Source organism: Ostrea edulis, chromosome 3 (genome assembly GCF_947568905.1).
Source record: "Ostrea edulis chromosome 3, xbOstEdul1.1, whole genome shotgun sequence".
Classification (NCBI taxonomy): domain Eukaryota; kingdom Metazoa; phylum Mollusca; class Bivalvia; order Ostreida; family Ostreidae; genus Ostrea; species Ostrea edulis.
In genome coordinates, this window is record NC_079166.1 from 61,305,838 (window position 1) to 61,325,621 (window position 19,784).

Below are 19,784 nucleotides of genomic sequence, written 5' to 3' on the forward strand. Positions count from 1 at the left end.
TCGAAAGCGGTGTACATTAACAGTTTAATATGACCCTTCTGTGCCGCCCTACTACGGCGGAAAATACTCTACTCGACCAACCAAGACTGCGGTTACCTGCCCATAATAAATAGATGTTCTGCAGAGAGACAACGCACAACAGTTCCCGATAAACAATGGGGATGTTCTTTAAGTTAGTCGTCTTCCATCTAGCAGTTAAAGCCGTGTTAACAGGTATGTTACTTATCCTGGATCGCGATCTGTATAAAAATGCACAATTAAAGAGCACCTAGCGAGGCCCAGTTCTTACTTGCAAGTTGTCTAATCTAAGAAATTATTTCAATTTCGTTCAGTACCAGGGAAACTTTCGTTCGCTTCCTACTTTAATGATGGGATGGTGCTACAGAAGTCTCCACAGTCTGCCCAAGTGTGGGGGTACTGCTCCCAACCCGGGCAGAACGTCACAGTGACCATCAGCGGACAGCAGCCCGTACGGGCGTTCGCTGTAGATTACCCGAATGTACAAGGCGGGGTATGGACCGCGACACTGGCCCCACAGAATGGGCCCGGACCAGTGACTATTGAGGCGACTGACGGACAAAATAAAATTAGTTTGTCTGACGTACTGTTCGGTGATGTTTGGATTTGTTCTGGTCAAAGTAACATGGAATTTACGCTGGACATGGTGAGTGACCATTACATTTACTGATAGCGTGCTGGATACTGCACTTTGTAAGAGTATGGGGGTAAACTATTGGCAACATGTTCCTCAAATTAAGGCCGACTTAAATCATTCTTCGTTTAATGGTAAAACACCCAAAGTCAATAAAAGCGTGCAATTGAGGGTTTCAAAATCATAGTTTATCGACCATTCAAAATATATATGGTAACATGCGTTTATTAATGGTAAATATCTGTTGAACACTCACCTCAAATTGTTTCAAGTTAAGTATGACATATTTTTTTTTACAGTCGGTCAAAGTATGGTATATTTTTCGAGATTTTTCTCACATGTAACCTTCGTTACTGAGTCCTTGACATGATAATATGTAAGATAAACATTAATTTTCCATGTATTATTCCATAACTTGTATTGGAATTGACTGAGCATATATTTTTTTAATTTGCGAAAGACAATAAATACAAGTTTTCAAAGAAAATATTTAATCAACACAAGAAGAAATTATCTGCTGTAAAAGTCAGCAATAAGATTTTAAGAGCGGAAAATAAACGACTAGATATCACTTTCAATATCTTTGAAATGGCAAAAAATAAAATTGATTAACAAATATTCTCGAACAGTTCAATATGTATGAAACATGAAAACAAAAGACTAGCAATAAATATAGAACGATAGCTTTTTTGTATGTAAATGAAGTAGCGCTATAATTATGTAACGTATGTTTCAACACTTGCACAACAGTACATTCATGAAAATATTATGCCAAAACGATGTCACCATCAGTTATTCTTTACGATTGATGTTGCAAAATCATAACGACATCACTTAATTCAATGGAAATACCAATTTTAATAGAAATATAACGTAGAGAAGCAAAAAATTTTACCAAATGTGTCTTTTCTTCTGAATTTATTAATTTGCAATAAATGTGCGATTAAAACAAAAGTGATAGATTGATGTTTCGCTATATAAATGCCCATGATTCTTATAGAAATAACAGACACATATTTTGAAACCTGGATTGCTCTTTGTTATAATAAACAATGGAAGTAACGTATGTTTCTTATTTTTCCTTTCATTACTATAAACACATCATTTCTATTCAAAAAATGGAAAGAATCATATTTACCCATTTCTAACAATCTGTTTACAATAATAATATAAAGAAAATGTTTAATTTCCCAACCTTTTGATTAAATGTATACCGAATCTTATGTTTTTGTTGCTTATTTTGGAATACCTTTCCATAGAAACTGTCAGTATAATCCACCACGCGGTGTTATGAATGAATATTTAATGTGAACCTTAAGACATAGATGTCCCCTATTAATTTTGAGGTCAAAAGGACAACGGTTAAACTACTCTGGACATACGCTATTGTCCGTTGAGAAATCTTTCCTTGATAGACATCAAACTTGAAACACTGGTGCCCCTTATGAATAGATGACCCCTATTGGATTCCAAGTCACAAGGTCAAAGGTCATACAAAATTACTCAAATGACCAGTTGCTTATAAGTATTTTGAGAGACAAAACTTACATGTATCATTATGGTAGCCTTTGACCGGTAGTTAAACCTTTATTTTCACTGTCTATACAGACATTCTACCTTTTCAGTATTGCCACAAGGGGAGCATATAATATTATTTCTAAAACATTTTTTCATGGTTGTTCTTATGTTTTAATACATTTTTTTTTCATGGTAGTTATTCTGTACTTCTACTCTCACAAGCGCCATTTCTGAAAAAAAAAAAAAAAAAAAATTAAAAACAAGTAACGGAATTTGTGGTAACATATGTTACACTCAGATAAAATATTTTTGAATGATTTCTCTATAAGATTGCATAGAACAATCATCAGAGATTAGTCCCTTCATTTCTAAGATATATTATGAAAAGATGCTGAATTCTAGCAAATTGATAAATGTAGAGTTGCATAGTTACATGTATCATAAATAGGACAGGAGCAGAGGAAAACATGGCCTGTATTTCTTGCAGAGGATATCTGTATATGCTAGTGAATACGGGAACAATAACACATTTGTTTCTTCATAACATAGTTGATATTCAACAAACATATCATTAATGATGATATTTTGTCAATATGTAGTTCAATATTTGATGTCTAATCAAGCATTTCATTAAGTAGCATACGTTACTTTGAGTAACGTATGTTACCAGCATTCTACTCAATGTAATTCTTACACCAGAAGAATTTCGAGATATTTGGAATACGATATACATTCTTTGATATCAGAAGAACAAATTCAGACCAAAACATTTCATCTGCTTAATCAATATTGTATATCAAACATTGCAGTTGTTGTAACAGTACTTACCGTAAGAGAAAATTAATCCTAATTCTCAAAGTTTAACACGTATTGACTTTCAAACTCAAATGTTCATAGTAGACGTTCATGTCGTATACCACATCATGCAGAGCAAAAATACGCTGGAAATTGTTCTATCATTCCCTTTAATTAATTTCTCGGTAACGAATGTTACATCACGAATGTTACATCTTGACACGTTTGTCAAATTTCAGACCAACCAATGACTCCTGCAAAAGAAATGTTTATATTTTCATTCTCTGTACACTACGAGATTTTCATAAAAGGGGTAACATTTGCTCTGCAAATACGTTTTCATAAAAAAAATTAGTGTATCGTATGTTACATTTCTAAAATCAGAATTCAAAATTTTGAGAATATGATGACTTCTTCTCAATGCCACATCCAAATATCGCTTGATGAATATTTTCACACAGTTTTTGAATATTTTAGCGCCAAAATAGATCAAAAACATAATGATAATACGAAATCTTTGTCCATACATTGGGTGTTTAATTGACCCTATGATCACATAATATAATCTGGCGACATGGAGTAATATATACACCACTGCTTAAAATCATACGCAAAAGTTGTTAAACTTTTATTGAATGAAAATTTAGGAAATACAAATGATATTAACGCAAAGAAAATTTAAAAACACGCTCTCAGATTTTTATATTTGCTTGTTCAATTTTAAAAATTGAGTCGGCGACAGTCACGTACGTTACAAAATTAGGGTATCTACGCTTCCTACCAAGTTTATAAGTAAAGGGGAAATAAAAAGTATACCATGCCTAGGGAGGCTATGGGTCCATGAATGTATAGCACACAAAATATATGATTTGGTATAGCTTATTTTCTAATAAAGTGCCGGCGACATCGATTGCACGCTTTTATTGACTTTGAGTGAAAAGAGCGCATTTCAGTGTAGAAAATCAACTACAAAAATGAATTTGTATACAGGTATATGTATGAAATTGCTATCTATAACTTCCTGGCTTTTGGTATTAGTAGCAGGTCGAAATCAATCTTTCTTTGGAGAGTTATAAAATACATGTAGCGTCAACAAAGTTGGTTGTCTTTCAGTTGTCTTCACCTTCCCGTTGGTGTACCTCACGAAAAATTACTTAACATAAAACGTGGAATTGTTTTTGGTCGGCCTAAAATGTGATGAAACATTAGTGAGACAGTGTCCATTTCATATTACAGGCACTGAATGCGTCATACGAATTAGCGGATACTACTAAATATCAGAGTGTTCGAGTGTTCACCGCAACAAAGAGAACTTCTTCAAAACCGGAATTAGATTTGCTCCAAATTGACGAGCAGTGGTCTAAACCTACCAAGGGTAAGGCTGATACCGACATGCGCAATTAATCATCTTGTTGATGCATGTAAATGTATATCATTATAAGAATTAAATTAACACAATAACAACCTCACCTCAATTTCATTTCGAAATAAACTACGTCTCTCTTCTCTCTCTCTCTCTCTCTCTCTCTCTCTCTCCACGTAATGGTAGTCCTTTCCAATTTTCAGACACCTTAGGACACAAGTCGTCGACCTATTTCTCGGCCGTCTGCTGGCTCTACGGAAAATACATATACCAAAAGTTAAACTATCCGGTGGGGCTCGTGGCTTCCTCCTGGGGAGGGACGGCTATTGAGCTCTGGTCTTCGCCTGATGCACTCAAACAGTGTAATATCCCACAGAAAAGTAAAAGGTAGTATAGTCTTCTTTCATGTAATCAATGAATATACTCCGTCCCACTGTAACCTGACAATTACGGGAAATATAAATATATAGGTCTGTATCTATGTATAAATTATATGAAAACTGTTACCGATAGACACATGTACAAGAAATACACATATCTTTAAAATTAAAACATGCAAGTTTACATATTGTTCTGTTAAAATCTTATGATTCGTTTATATACTGTGGCTCATTTCATTTTCAATGATTGATTCGGTTTCTTGTCGTTTTTTTTTTTTTAATTATGATTTTATCGTTGGTTCTTCGTATATATTGATATTATCTCTATGTTAGTTAATATATGCTTCTAAATAGCGATGTTCGTTTTATTGAATATACGAAGTAAGTGTTCATACTGAATGTGCATGATAAATGTTCGTACTGAATATACATTTATTTACTGTTTATATGCAAACTATATTTGCATTCCTAGACTTAACCCATTTCGAAATTAAAAAAGTTAACGTATTTAACTATTCATCACCATGACCAAAACCAGTGTGGTCTCATTACTATTGTCTAGATCAAATATCTTGTAGACAAAAGAAAGGCCTATCGAATTCTCAGCTGTGGAACGCCATGATGAATCCGTTCACGAAAATGACTGTGAAGGGAGCGATATGGTATCAAGGTATATATTTTTTAAAGAATTACTATTTATTATATGATGTACATTTTAGAAATTAATAAATTTTTTTTAAAATACAGTCCATACCCTCATTTATTTTCAATTTTTTTTATTTTTGATATTGCTTATAAGAGTTATGAGATTGATCACTGTACGTTATGTTCACCTTTCATTTACATTCTACTATCATTTCTGTCAGAAATCTCAGCTGTTAAGATAGATACACTTTATCAAGATTCGTACGCGCATTGTTCACAACTGCAACGCATTCATGAGGAAATGGTTACATGTATTATTACAATTGGCAAAAATATCAAAGGCATTGGAAATGGAAATGTTAAGTTGTGAAATGAGCAAACCATGGTATTTAGTAGCACAGAGTAACGCTTCTCTCAGGTGAAGACAATTTGATATATAGATTTTGATAAACAGGTGAGTCAAACGCCGGGAAGCCAGATACGTACAACTGCACCTTCCCTACAATGATCGACGATTGGAGGGCGAAATTCCATGCGTCGTCAGGTACTACTTCCGATTTCCCGTTCGGATTTGTTCAGGTAAATGAACATGAAGCTATCTAAATCTGAGAACTTGGGTCAAAATTGAGATGTTGAGATTTGTAAACAAAATTATAGTTGAATTGAATGTCTCGTGTTCAACAGATTATGAACAACGCGTGTTACGACATTCGTTCTGCTCACCACGTGAATTTCTTACTACGTAATTTACATGCAAATTTTTCAAAGTGTCCTCGCAACTGCAATTATGTCACAGGGCAATCGTATGATTGTCTGTAGAATTTTAACTATTTTCTTAAAATTTGGTTTGGGCCCGAACTCTGTGATACCATAAATATAGATGGTATTGAAACGGGCTTAGCCCCTGTGGTTCATTTAAAAATGATAGAAGCACTTTCATATATCTATCCATCTTCACAAGTAAAAGGTAACGTTACCTCACACTAGTTAACCCTTGACATCAGTGACTATCAAAACGTTGGGCTCATTAAACCATTACGCAATCCACTATAAATAAAACATCCAATGAAATCACTGCATCTTGTTATGGTGTACATGGATACAAATGGCACGATCTCATACTGCTATATTGATGAACACGCACAATTGTAATATTTACACCACTAATTACGTCTATTGATAGTAGATCAAGTTTGGAAACCTTTTTGCTTAAGACAATATTGCTTAAACGATTGAAATAGCCATAACTGTAGGTATCAATACACGTGTATTTATTTGAATTTCTCGCTTCGCGTTGTTATAAATAGAACCGCATTCTCATTGGTTCCCACTCTTTTGTGGAATCAATCAGAACGAGCCCAATTTTTTGATAGTCACTGATTTCTAGGGTTAGTGCAACAACCCTTGACTTGTGAAGATTATGTCTATCTTTTGTGTATAGAACTACTCTGACCGTGTAATTTTGGTGGAATTGAATTATTATAAGAACGACAACTCTTTAAACAGACAACCCTGAGGAAAACGATTTATTAGAATTTTTTTTCAGACCATGATTTGACACTAAACAAATTTTGTGAACTTGTGTTGTAGCTTGCCCCATTTAGAGATGACCCATCCATCACTACAGGGTTTCCGGATATCCGGTGGCACCAAACGGCGGATGTTGGTTATGTCCCCAACTACAGAATGAAGAATGTGTTCATGTCCGTGGCGATGGATTTACCCGACTACAAATCGCCCTATGGAAGGTTGTGTTATATCTCTATTCTTATGTTTACATAGGTATACATAGTGCGTTTCAATCCACCATTGTGTTGTCAATGATAAACTTAATGCAGTTTTATTTCAAATAAATAAATAATATTATAAAACAAATTACTCTATGGCGCTTTAAAAACAATAAAACACAATTAAATGAAATTAAATGGCATAAGATCTTATATCTGTGAAATTACCAAAATAAAACAATATGATAATTTTATCTCATTTATTGCGGAAAACAGCGCAATGACGTAGAGACAAGACAGAATAGCTTGACGCACACACAGATTGTCTTTCATCTTAATATAAAAACTTGCACTTGTAGAATGAGTTACATTATAAACTTTGTAGTGAATCTATTTAATCATTGCTGTCAACTAGCGATGTCAATGGCGTGGTAACGGTATAGACAAGTTCGAATTTGTTATTTGATCATGTCTGTGTGAATGAAGGATTCTCGAATAAGTTACGTTAACTGTTCAAACAAGTGTGTCATTTAATCTCCATTACTTCCCTGTTTTCCAGCATTCACCCTCGAGATAAGCAGGATGTGAGTCGCCGTCTTGCCCTGTCGGGCCTCTCAGTGGCTTACAATATGTCTTTGGGACCCTTCCAAGGTCCACAGATCTCAGCTTTTTACGTGGATATCGGATTCTTCACGGTGGGATTCGGGTTCGATAACGCAGTAGAGATCGAGGTCCGAAACAAGGCTGGGTTTGAGGTAACGGTTCCGTTGTCATAGATTTTATTTCCGCGGGGGCATACAGTTTCAACTCCCTCCTCGGCTATAGTTACCAAACTATATTGACAACAGAATAATATGATGTAATATAACATACCTTCCAATGGAAATTTTACAATATATATATCTCTCTTTTTATCGAACGGATGTTTTTCATCACTTTAGACACCTTTCAACATTTTTATTGGTTTTTTCTTTTCTTGGTTAGGTTTGTTGCTCAGTGAATAACCAGTCACGATGTGACGGCACAGATTCAGTTTGGATGGAGACCCCCATCGTTAAGGAGGAGCCGCATTTAATCACCGTTTCCTATAACGGCACGTGCTCCAACAAATACGTCATGGGTTATCGCTACGCCTGGAGGGAGTCCCCATGTCCATTTAAGATGTGTGCTTTATATGTTAAAGGGACCGATATTCCTTTTGGACCTATATTTGGTTTGGGACTTCTAAATAGCAAACGTAGTAAATTTACAGAGAATAGAATTCCAATATACGTAAAAGGAATCAAATAAGATATTTATTAGTTAATTAGAAATAATTAAATTCAAGTCATGATTGAACATTGTTCGTTATTTTCACTTTTTAATGACGCATTTGAAAATGTTTGATCATGGGGGTACAATGTATGAACCAGGGACGATGCAAGCCACTCATAGTGAGACGTCAGTAGCTGTAGGTGAAGTACTCATAGTGAGACGCCACTAGTTGTAGGTGAAGTACTCATAGTGAGACGTCACTAGTTGTAGGTGAAGTACTCATAGTGAGACGTCAGTAGCTGTAGGTGAAGTACTCATAGTGAGACGTCACTAGTTGTAGATGAAGTACTCATAGTGAGACGTCAGTAGCTGTAGATGAAGTACTCATAGTGAGACGCCACTAGCTGTAGATGAAGTACTCATAGTGAGACGTCAGTAGCTGTAGATGAAGTACTCATAGTGAGACGTCAGTAGCTGTAGGTGAAGTACTCATAGTGAGACGTCACTAGCTGTAGATGAAGTACTCATAGTGAGACGTCAGTAGCTGTAGGAGAAGTACTCATAGTGAGACGCCACTAGCTGTAGATGAAGTACTCATAGTGAGACGTCAGTAGCTGTAGGAGAAGTACTCATAGTGAGACGTCACTAGTTGTAGGTGAAGTACTCGTAGTGAGACGTCACTAGCTGTAGATGAAGTACTCATAGTGAGACGTCACTAGCTGTAGATGAAGTACTCATAGTGAGACGTCACTAGCTGTAGGTAAAGTACTCATAGTGAGACGTCACTAGCTGTAGATGAAGTACTCATAGTGAGACGTCACTAGCTGTAGATGAAGTACTCGTAGTGAGACGTCACTAGCTGTAGGAGAAGTACTCATAGTGAGACGCCACTAGCTGTAGATGAAGTACTCATAGTGAGACGTCAGTAGCTGTAGATGAAGTACTCATAGTGAGACGTCAGTAGCTGTAGGTGAAGTACTCATAGTGAGACGTCACTAGCTGTAGGTGAAGTACTCGTAGTGAGACGTCACTAGCTGTAGATGAAGTACTCATAGTGAGACGTCAGTAGCTGTAGGTGAAGTACTCATAGTGAGACGCCACTAGCTGTAGATGAAGTACTCATAGTGAGACGTCACTAGTTGTAGATGAAGTACTCATAGTGAGACGTCAGTAGCTGTAGGTGAAGTACTCATAGTGAGACGTCACTAGCTGTAGGTGAAGTACTCGTAGTGAGACGTCACTAGCTGTAGATGAAGTACTCATAGTGAGACGTCACTAGCTGTAGATGAAGTACTCATAGTGAGACGTCAGTAGCTGTAGGTGAAGTACTCATAGTGAGACGTCACTAGCTGTAGGTGAAGTACTCGTAGTGAGACGTCACTAGCTGTAGATGAAGTACTCATAGTGAGACGTCACTAGCTGTAGGAGAAGTACTCATAGTGAGACGTCACTAGCTGTAGATGAAGTACTCATAGTGAGACGTCACTAGCTGTAGATGAAGTACTCATAGTGAGACGTCACTAGCTGTAGATGAAGTACTCATAGTGAGACGTCACTAGCTGTAGGTGAAGTACTCATAGTGAGACGTCACTAGCTGTAGGTGAAGTACTCATAGTGAGACGTCACTAGCTGTAGATGAAGTACTCGTAGTGAGACGTCACTAGCTGTAGGTGAAGTACCACTTTAGACCAATGCTTAGCACTCGATCGTAACAGTGAGAAATCTTTAAAATACCAACGCCTGCCGCGGCACGGGACCTCCGTTTTTAAGGCTTAATAAAAAAGAACTGTGATTCTTACGTGTGTCTAATTGCCGAGCGTTTGACGAAGGAGCAATCGCTACCCATGTTTACGTCATAGGTTTGAAGCGTTCATGACACGAGCGGGGATCCAACTCTGGCCCTCCCGGTTACAAAGCGATTGTATTCTTTAAAGATTGCATGACCAATGTACGTTATTTTCACTTGTTCATCAAGAAGATGTTACTGCGAGATCTCCATAACTTTTTTCTAAGAGACTTCGGGGATTGCGACAAAAAATATTGTTGACGTGTGCAGTTTCAGCTTGAACTTTTTCGCACGGTTAAATAGTCATTAGAGCTTATTTCGAGCCAGAGTTTGGACTCGCCGCATTCCATATTAGTATGCCAGCAAAACTGCAATTATAACATCACGTGCTCCAAAAAGCACGTGATGGGCTGCACGTAACTATACCTCCGGAGTTCCTGAACTCATTTTAAAACTTGTAGCTTCTACGAAGAGATGGATATATTTATTTAGACTATTGTTCGGATTGTGAATTTCAATGTCGAGTAAGTTCAGTCCATATCAAATTTCGATGTTTGTAAAATGGAGAAAAATAAGAAAAGTGTACAGTTTTCCATGTGCAAAACGTGATCTTAGTTTAAATCATGATATACAAATGTAACCACCGCGGTGATCTAGAGGTTGAGCGTTCGTCCCGCATGCGGAAGGCTGGGGTTCGAATCCCGGCCGCGACAAACCGAAGTCGTTAAAACAGGTAGTAACAGTTCCATCGCCAAACGCTCGGCATCAGGTGTGGATATCACGGGTCCTCGGAAATGACCCTAAATACGGATGTTCCGTGTCACAGTAGGTGTGACACGCTAAAGAACCCTCCCTGTTCAAAGGCTATAAGCACCGAGCATAGTTCTAAATTTTGCAGCCCTTCACCGGCAATGTTGACGTTTCTATATGAGTGAAAAATTCTCGAGAGGGATGTAAAAGAATATTAAATCAATCGTGATACATTACACGTTCTCGTCTTGCTCAATGAAAATGTTAATAAAATCAACTTCTACGACCGTTACTCTACTAGAGTAGCCGAACCTATTTATGCCACTTCAGTACTTACAAACATACAGACATCCCTGTGGAGCAGTAAATTGATACTGTCACAATAGATAACTTACATGTAAGAGGCGTTACAATACGGTGACTATTCAGTTTTTAAAAATCATGCGCGGACAATGTGTCTATTCGGGAAAAGGGATCACGTGACACTTTGGGGAGGAAAGGTATTTTGTGTAGGTGGATGCAATGCTACGGTGGAAAAGGGTACTCTACAAATATAACTAGGGAACGCTAAAATTCAAATTTCGCGCCTCCGTGAAGTCTTTGTCATCTATGACATCGGAACATGTAAGTGCATGTGCTATAACATATTACGGGTCCCAATTTCTGAACCACGGCTACAATTTTCAATACTGTAGCAAATATGCATGTATATCATATACCTAGTAGTGTATCAACCCTGATACACCTATCTTGGCTAGGGTGAGACAGCTGCAAGTAGGTAGGGCTGTTTCGCCCTAAGGGCCGAGATATCTCTATCTCGGCCCGTTGTCAAGGGGTTGTCTCGCCCTCAAATTTCAAATGGCTATTTCTTCTTTAATCTTTTGAAATCTAACATAACTACATGAAAAAATGATGTTAGACACAATTTTTTTCAAATATAATACTTTCTTCCACGACAAAATTTAATTTAAGCAGAAAAATTAAATAAAAACGTTTTAAAAAACAGCGCTAAATTGTAGCGAGTATCTAAGCAAAGGGGGGTAACCCAAGTAACAATTGTTTATTTAGAACAATAACACGTTTAACTTCATTTAAAAACAATCAACGTTCTAGGCGACAGAAAACAGTGGGAGGATTATGGAGGGTGATACTAAAGCATTATTAGAAATTCCCGGCCCTAATGGAGATCAAAATGTTAATTTACGGTAATTTTGATGTAGAAAATTAAAACGATTTCTGAAATCTAAAATCCCGAGGACTTGGCAATAAAACGAGAAAAGCAGAACCAATATCTTCCGACGTTTTTCAACGACTTATAGATGCTAAACAGATGGGAAACGGTAAAAAAAACTTACTTCAGTATAAGGTAACATTCCCTAAGCAAATAAATAGCAGCATCAGATCTGTAAACATTCCCGTTCATACGATGACGCCACGTAAACAAAGTTCTACAACTCTTACAAATTATATGAAATAATGAAAACGGGCGAGTTTGGTAAATCCGAAAAAAGAAATAAAAATAATTCACTTATTTCCAATTTTAGTATTCATTAGCAAGCCCCTAGGAGCTGCTTAATAGTAATACATGTACATGAACAGCACAGCGATAGATATGACGAGTTTCTCAGCCAAGCAGTTCAAAAACGTTCAGATTCTAGACCACATGAGGGGATGTCCATGATTAATCATCCAATTATTGTGACCAGCAGTGGAATAAAGCTACAAAACCCAGACTTTAGCATGTTTCATAATGCCAATAGTACTGGAAACATAACCATTAAAGTAAACTCACTGAAGGAATGAAATAGTCAAATATCGTTGTACAGTATACCATGTATTTATGTTTGGGTCAATACCCCCCCCCCCCATTTTTAAAAAAATGTTTATCAACTTGTTGTGTTTTAGGTATATGATATAAACAATATCACACTCTGATGTTGATCTCGGACCTGGGATTGCCCCTCGAGTGATCTCGGCCCTCGCCCGAGATCAACTCTCGGGGCCAATCCCAGGTTCGAGATCAACATTAGAGTGTGATATTCTATATATATTAATCACGAAATCTAACCGTCTATTTATCGTCCGAGATTTAAACAAATGCAGCATGAACATGCAATAGCATTTAAAACTGCGTGACCGTGTCCTTTTACGTTGGTATGGTGTTTTATTTCTTGACATGGAGTAACGTCAGAGATACTGTGTTATACACAAGAAGTGGTGTAAATCAAAGGTGGATTCTAAAAAAAACTCCAAAGAACTTTTAGTTGATTTGAAATCACGAAACTTTTCCCAAATCAACAGCATCAAAACGTACGACTTTTTAGCACTTTACAATACATTTCTCACGATAAATTAAAGATTAGACTTTAATCTTTGACATCATTTCTTCAATTAAGATGGAACACGGAAATATTCGCGTCTTGTATTCAGCCATAACGTATAAATACCCTGAAGCTGATATTACGAAGGAATGGAGTTTCTCACGGACAGTATTCACGTACGTATACTCTTTGGTTATCAAGTCTTCCAGTAGTCTGTTGTAATACCTATGGATGCAAATTGTGCTCCAGTATAAGCTGACCCGTTGTTGTATTCTTATAAGGCAGAATTTATTCAAAAACTTCTACGTGAGAAGAAAACATCTTTTGCTGAGGCCTTCAACTCACATTTAGACGACGTTTTATTTATTAACAATAATTTTCATTCATATGTCGATTCGATATGTCCGGGTGTCCCAGTGAACTCGAAATAAAAATAAACACATTCTGTCATATCTGTCTCATATTTGGATATTCTATTGAACATAGATGTCAACAGCAAACTATCAACACAACTTTATGACAAGATAAATTCATTTCTCCATCGTCAACCTCCCATGTTTGTGTAGCAATATATAATAATCACCTGCAAGTGGTGTATATGTCAAAACTAATTCAATACAGGAGACCATGTTCTGTGTATGATCAATTTACTACTGAATGATAAGTTGATGTTAAAGGGTTTCAACAGTATCGTTTTTAAAATCATCATTTCGCAACTTATATGGTCCTTATAATGATCTTATTTGCAACTACAAGCTATCATTGCGTCGAATGCTGTCTGACGTGTTTCATATCAACTGATCGGCCGTTCTTTACATACTCATTTTAACTACGGATTACTCCGTTTACCCGATCAAGGTAGAGGGTTCACGACGGGTGTGACCGGTCAACAAGGGATTCTTACTTCTCCTAGATACTAGAGCCCATCTCTGGTATGTTCAGGGGCTTGTTTGCCGGTCTCTTAATTTGTATTCTGTATGGGATTTAAGAGATTGATCACTGTTCCTTATGTTCTTCATGGATCTACATATCCAGACTCCTATCCGATTCCGAGCACTAGCAAAATCAAGCATATCCAGCCTGTCCATATTGGATAGTTACTGTCATGGAACGCATCAGTGTTAATATCAGTCAAATTCATCTTGGTGATTTTTCAAGCTTCATCATATAGTTTTATTTTACTGTTCATATATGAAATCTAGTAATAATAGATACTTGTGTGTATTTTTCAACATAGAAACCATCTTGTGAAATGAATTTCAATTTTAATGAATTCTGGGTACATTTTGAAATGCGAACAAGCTTTAAAAGAGTTTCCACCCTGCGAAAGAGGATCTCCCGTATGTATTACTTTGGATGTAATGCGACGTCCCTACTTGGTATGATGCGTGTGTTCTGACGTAAACGTCGTCTCCAGCGTTAACGTGAGTCACGACAATCCCAGTCCCCTCCATCTCAGTACCGCTCATTGCATGGAGATAAAGAGATCCGCAGTCCTCTGTGTTTATCATTAATTGTATCGAATGGTCATGATCGCCACCTATTCGATAAGTCCAGGTGAAAACGTAGACTCCCGACTCCGGAACCATGAACACCCCTGTTGTGGGGTGATATGCGTTTCCGGTGTTTGTTTTGACAACATCAAACACGAGAACATGTTGCGCACTTGGTGAAGGTAAAATGGTTGACATGTAGGCATAAAATGCAACTGCACCATGGGTAGTTGATGGAGGTGTGAGAAGTCTTTCTGTAAAACAAATGTATAACACATGGAATAAATTTATCGCATCACGTCTTACGTGAATCCTACAATAAAGGTTTCTGAGCGATTCCTTTCCCATTCCGACAGGAAAGATGTCCATAAATTCAAACGGTTTTCATTTCTATTCCAATAGGAACGTTTCTTCAAAATGAATATTATTTTTATAGTTCTCAAAGTATTTCTTATTACATAAAATCATGCAAACAGTTTGCCTGCTAAAATGTTAAGGCGCTCCGGAGAAGAAGCAGAACTCTTCAAACGTTTACGACCAACGCAGACAAAAACAAATAACAATAGGTTACCCGAGTGACTCGGGTGACCTAAATGTCCAGATTTAGCTTCAGGATGCAGAGAAACACAATACATCTAATAACGAACTTCAATATTCATTATGTAATCCTGCCTTACTTTGATCTCTCTCTGTGCTGTCATCATAAGGTGATCGCATATCTTCCCAGGCCAAATTTGTAGAAGTATTTCGTAGTTGATAAGCATTTTCAAAAGTTAATTCATGTTTTTTCTCCAATCTTGCAAGGCGCTGTTCTACCTTGTGGATGTATTCCCTGTCTTCCTCTTTCTCTTGTTTCAGTGTGATAACCTGACGGTCTCGGTTCATTGCAGCGACCTCTAGTTCACGCACGCGAGCCTCCAGTTCGTGAATATTTCTATCATATTGAATCTTCAACTGCTTGAGTTCATCTCTGTTCTCGGATAACTTTAGTTCCAAATATTCATTTCGTTGTTTTGAAATTAAAGCACTGTCCGTCAAGTCGTCCACGGTGTTTTGAAGAATTTTCAATGTTTCTCTGATTCGGTCAGGTCCATCAATGTTTGAAGCGGAAGTCCAGTATTTCAGGATAGAAAATACGAGGACGAGTGTAAACCATTCTGTCATCGTTTTATTTTAGTAAATGCAGTGCGAATACAGCAAATAAGAGACTATTGCAATTGTCTGATGGTTCTTCAATGTTTACCTCAATCCTGCCTTATATAGATAAATGCCAGCAGTCTCTAATCTTATCGCTATAGAAGTTCAACTTTTGAGTGTATTGTAACTAGCACGCAAGATGTACTGTTTCCTTATTTTAGTAAAACAACTTTCTCCTATGAATACGTTAGAATCATAGAGGCAGTTTCAATATCGGTCATTTTCACCTCGGTGATGCGTCAGTTTCAATGTTGGTCAAATTCATCTCGGTGACGCGTCAGTTTCGATATTGGTCAAATTCATCTCGGTGACGCGTCAGTTTCGATATTGGTCAAATTCATCTCGGTGACGCGTCAGTTTCAATATTGGTCATTTTCACCTCGGTGATGCGTCAGTTTCAATATTGGTCATTTTCACCTCGGTGACGCGTCAGTTTCAATATTGGTCAAATTCATCTCGGTGACGCGTCAGTTTCAATATTGATCAAATTCATCTCGGTGACGCGTCAGTTTCAATATTGATCAAATTCATCTCGGTGACGCGTCAGTTTCAATGTTGGTCAAATTCATCTCGGTGACGCGTCAGTTTCAATATTGGTCAAATTCATCTCGGTGACGCGTCAGTTTTAATATTGGTCAAATTCATCTCTGTGACGCGTCAGTTTCAATATTGGTCACATAGACACATACATCTCGATGACACGTCAGTTTCAATATTGGTCACATACATCTTGGTAATTTTTCAAGCTGACGCCTTCGTCATATTGTTTAACTGTTCACACATAAAATATACAAATATTGAATGCCTGTAGCAGAAATATCGGCTTGTAAAATGAATTTCAAATTTTGTCATTTTATGCATACAATTTCAAAATGCACTCTTGAAAGCTTTCAAAAAAGTTTCCATCCTGCAAAAGACGACCTTCCATGTGTGTCACTTTGGATGTAATGGGAAACCCCTAAAGGAAGTGACGAATGTGTTCTGACGTAAACGTCGTCTCCAGCGTTAACGTGAGTCACGACAATCCCAGTCTCCTCTATCTCGGCGCCATTCACTGGGTGGAGATACACAGAACCGCAGTCCTCATTGTTTATCATTAACTGAATGGAATGGTAACGGTTTCCGCCAGTTCGAAAAGTCCAGGTGAAAACGTAGACTCCCGACTCTGGAACTTTGAACACCCCTGTTGTGGGGCGATATGCGTTTCTAGTGTTTGTCTTGACAACATCAAACACGAGAACATGTTGAGAACTTGGTGAAAGTAAAATGGTTGACATGTACGCATAAAATGCAACTGCACCATGGGTACCCGATTGAGGTGAGTGACGTCTTTCTTCAAAACAGAGGTATAACTCATGAAATACTGATTTTTGCACACACACATACACAAAAAAGTATTTTGATGACAAAATCTTAAATATAGAAGACCAAGCCTTTCATTATTATTGCAAAATTTATGCTGCAATATTTACGTCTCTTGCAAAATCAATATCATTGATGTCTTTTTAAAAAATTAATATCTAGCTACAGCATGCAGAAAGACAGCATATCCTCGAAGTTTAACGAAGCTCGCTCATTGGATAAAACACGTCACGTGTTTGTGCTTTAGACCGAAAGTAGGAAAATGTAGACGTTAACTTGACAACTAGAATGTCTTTTTAATTGTATACGTATTTCTTCCTTATAAATATTCACATAAAACAAACAAGTTCAGTGGCGTAGTTTCCATTAAGGCAACCGAGGCAGCTGCCTCGGTAAAAAAAAACAAAAAAAAAACCTTTTACGTTGTTAAAATGTCGACAGCTTCTGGGGGGCTGCGCCTCCCAGACCCCCTGCCTCGGTAATATTCAAACCCAAGCTACGCCTATGAAGTTTGATACTGATTATCTGCAAACATTTGTCAGATAGTTAAAGTCCATAGAAGAATTGACTTTGCTTCGCCTTTAATGGACTTTAACAACCCACAAATTCCTGTAGACAGTCAGTTACAAATTCCTGTAGACAGTCAGTAGCAAACCCTATAAGAAATAGTCCTTACTTTGAATTCTTTTTCCTCTATCATTCTTCGGCGATGGTGTATTTTCACTGACCAAATTTGTGGAACAATTCCGTAATTGACAAGCATTTTTAAATTTTTTCTCCAATTTTGCAAGGCGCTCTTCTACCTTGTGGATGTATTCCCTGTCTTCCTCTTTCTCTTGTTTCAATGTGATAACCTGACGGTCTCGGTTCATTGCAGCGACCTCTAGTTCACGCACGCGAGCCTCCAGTTCGTGAATATTTCTATCATATTGAATCTTCAACTGCTTGAGTTCCTCTCTGTTCTCTAATAACTTTAGTTCTAAGTATTCATATCGTTGTTTTTGAATTAAAGCACTGTCTTTTAAATCTTCCGCGGTGCCTTGAAGAACTTTCAATGTTTGCTCAGTTTGACCAGACCCATCAATGTCTGTGGCTAATGCACAATGTTTTAGGACATAATTTATGAGGACAAATTTAAACCATCCAGTCATGGTATGAATAAGAGATTATTGCAGTTGTACGATAATTCTCAAATGTCTTACCCAAGTCCTACTGTACATAGATAACGGTCAGCAGTCTCTAATTATCAGTAGACCGTCCCGTCTTATCACGTTATAACTTCTAAATGTACTCTAGCTACGTGTATTAATTATACATATGGCAGTGGCGGATCCAGGATTTCCGCAAAGGAGGGCCCCTCAAATGTGAAAGTCAAGTATCTTCTGTGCAGGGTTGGATTGTTTTTCAACCTGGTCTGGATTTCTCAAAATAATATAAAGTCGAAATTTGAAAGTTTGAGATTTTACTAAACTCTTGACTGCTCAAATAAAAGAAAACTTAAGGTTTGGGATTTTTTCGAGAAATCCAAATCTGGTCATCTACAGATGCAAGTAATGTCTTGTAACTTTGTGGTTAAAAGGAGAGGTCCGCCCCCTCTGAATCCACCACTGCATATGTATGCTACGCTCGTACACAAATTGTGATGTGTTGGTGTTCTGGTAAAGTGACTTGGGTATCCATAAAATTCTACGATAAATGTCAGAATCAGAGTGACATATCCGCCCCCGCGGTGTGTTCATCATTACAGTCCTGTTGACCATCACCTTTTACGACATGAATAAGCTTAGCTGCAATAATGTAGCCCTCTCTGTTTTTTTTTTTTTTTTTTTTTTTTTTTTTTAGGGAGAGGGCTACAACTCCTTAGGATCTCCGTAATGGTGCAAATGCGGGAGTGATTCACTCCCGCAACATTTGCGCTCATTCTAAACATTTCCTGACTTTCTTTACGTAAATAAAATGATATTCTATGTTTCTTAGTCAATATATAAATTTACAACCTACAACTTTAGATTTGTGAGGCTCTATTCTACCGTTTTCAACAATTTCGATAAATCCCAGTTTCTCGATTCATATTTGTGCGCCATGTTTGATGTACTGAAGTTTCAACTTCCGGTTGTCAAGTCATTTGCATATGCCATATAAGGTGGTATTTACATCAATGGACAAGTATGGAGGCGAAAGCTATATCGTCGGTATTGAGAAGGTTTGAATTTAATATCAAGTTAAAAACCGAACAGCAGAGTGTAAATTCTTTCTGCAACAATATGATTTTCCTTCCTTTGTCGAAGTGGCTCGAATAACTACATTTTCGCGCTGATTGTCAATGTTTAGGCTTTTCATTAGATCCACCTACGAGATCTCGCGATAACAAGCATGGCGGAGCAGACGAAGAATTTTGCATGCTGTACATTATATTTAATGAAAAACACCTTTATTAGACATGCCCGAGCACAAAGTTGGTACTCCTTTTGGTATAAACAACATTTGGGACTAATACACAGAGTTTATTATCGGTTATTCATAAAATTATTTTGCACCATT

At 37.3% G+C, this 19,784-nt stretch overlaps 3 protein-coding genes across 3 annotated transcripts; 1 reads left to right on the top strand and 2 right to left on the bottom strand.

The window, feature by feature from the left end:
- Positions 1-45: 45 nt before the first annotated feature.
- Positions 46-8,418, top strand: LOC125673644 (sialate O-acetylesterase-like). Its single transcript, XM_048910295.2, has 9 exons — positions 46-213; positions 333-664; positions 4,202-4,340; positions 4,532-4,715; positions 5,287-5,378; positions 5,808-5,932; positions 6,944-7,101; positions 7,640-7,835; positions 8,065-8,418. Exons 1-9 carry the CDS (start codon positions 156-158, stop codon positions 8,368-8,370), a joined length of 1,590 nt encoding a protein of 529 aa, XP_048766252.1. The 5' UTR covers positions 46-155; the 3' UTR covers positions 8,371-8,418.
- A 6,021-nt stretch (positions 8,419-14,439) lies between these two features.
- On the bottom strand, positions 14,440-17,998 carry LOC125673646 (uncharacterized). Its single transcript, XM_048910301.2, has 3 exons — positions 17,920-17,998; positions 15,362-17,214; positions 14,440-14,938 (listed from the first exon to the last, which is right to left on the bottom strand). The coding sequence occupies exons 2-3, from the start codon at positions 15,846-15,848 to the stop codon at positions 14,496-14,498; spliced, it is 930 nt and encodes a 309-aa protein (XP_048766258.2). The 5' UTR covers positions 15,849-17,214; positions 17,920-17,998; the 3' UTR covers positions 14,440-14,495.
- LOC130046590 (uncharacterized) lies at positions 17,697-18,394 on the bottom strand. Its single transcript, XM_056158430.1, has one exon. It carries the CDS (start codon positions 18,392-18,394, stop codon positions 17,900-17,902), a length of 495 nt encoding a protein of 164 aa, XP_056014405.1. The 3' UTR covers positions 17,697-17,899.
- Positions 18,395-19,784: the final 1,390 nt, after the last annotated feature.

Excerpts from the sequence above, each read along its gene's own strand:
- LOC125673644 (XM_048910295.2), top strand. The coding sequence starts at position 156 with ATGGGGATGTTCTTTAAGTTAGTCGTCTTCCATCTAGCAGTTAAAGCC. Across the intron at positions 665-4,201 it reads TGGAATTTACGCTGGACATG|GCACTGAATGCGTCATACGA; the intron begins GTGAGTGACCAT and ends TTCATATTACAG. Across the intron at positions 4,716-5,286 it reads ATCCCACAGAAAAGTAAAAG|ACAAAAGAAAGGCCTATCGA; the intron begins GTAGTATAGTCT and ends AATATCTTGTAG.
- LOC130046590 (XM_056158430.1), bottom strand. The coding sequence starts at position 18,394 with ATGACTGGATGGTTTAAATTTGTCCTCATAAATTATGTCCTAAAACAT.
- LOC125673646 (XM_048910301.2), bottom strand. The coding sequence starts at position 15,848 with ATGACAGAATGGTTTACACTCGTCCTCGTATTTTCTATCCTGAAATAC. Across the intron at positions 14,939-15,361 it reads CAGCACAGAGAGAGATCAAA|AAAGACTTCTCACACCTCCA; the intron begins GTAAGGCAGGAT and ends TTTGTTTTACAG.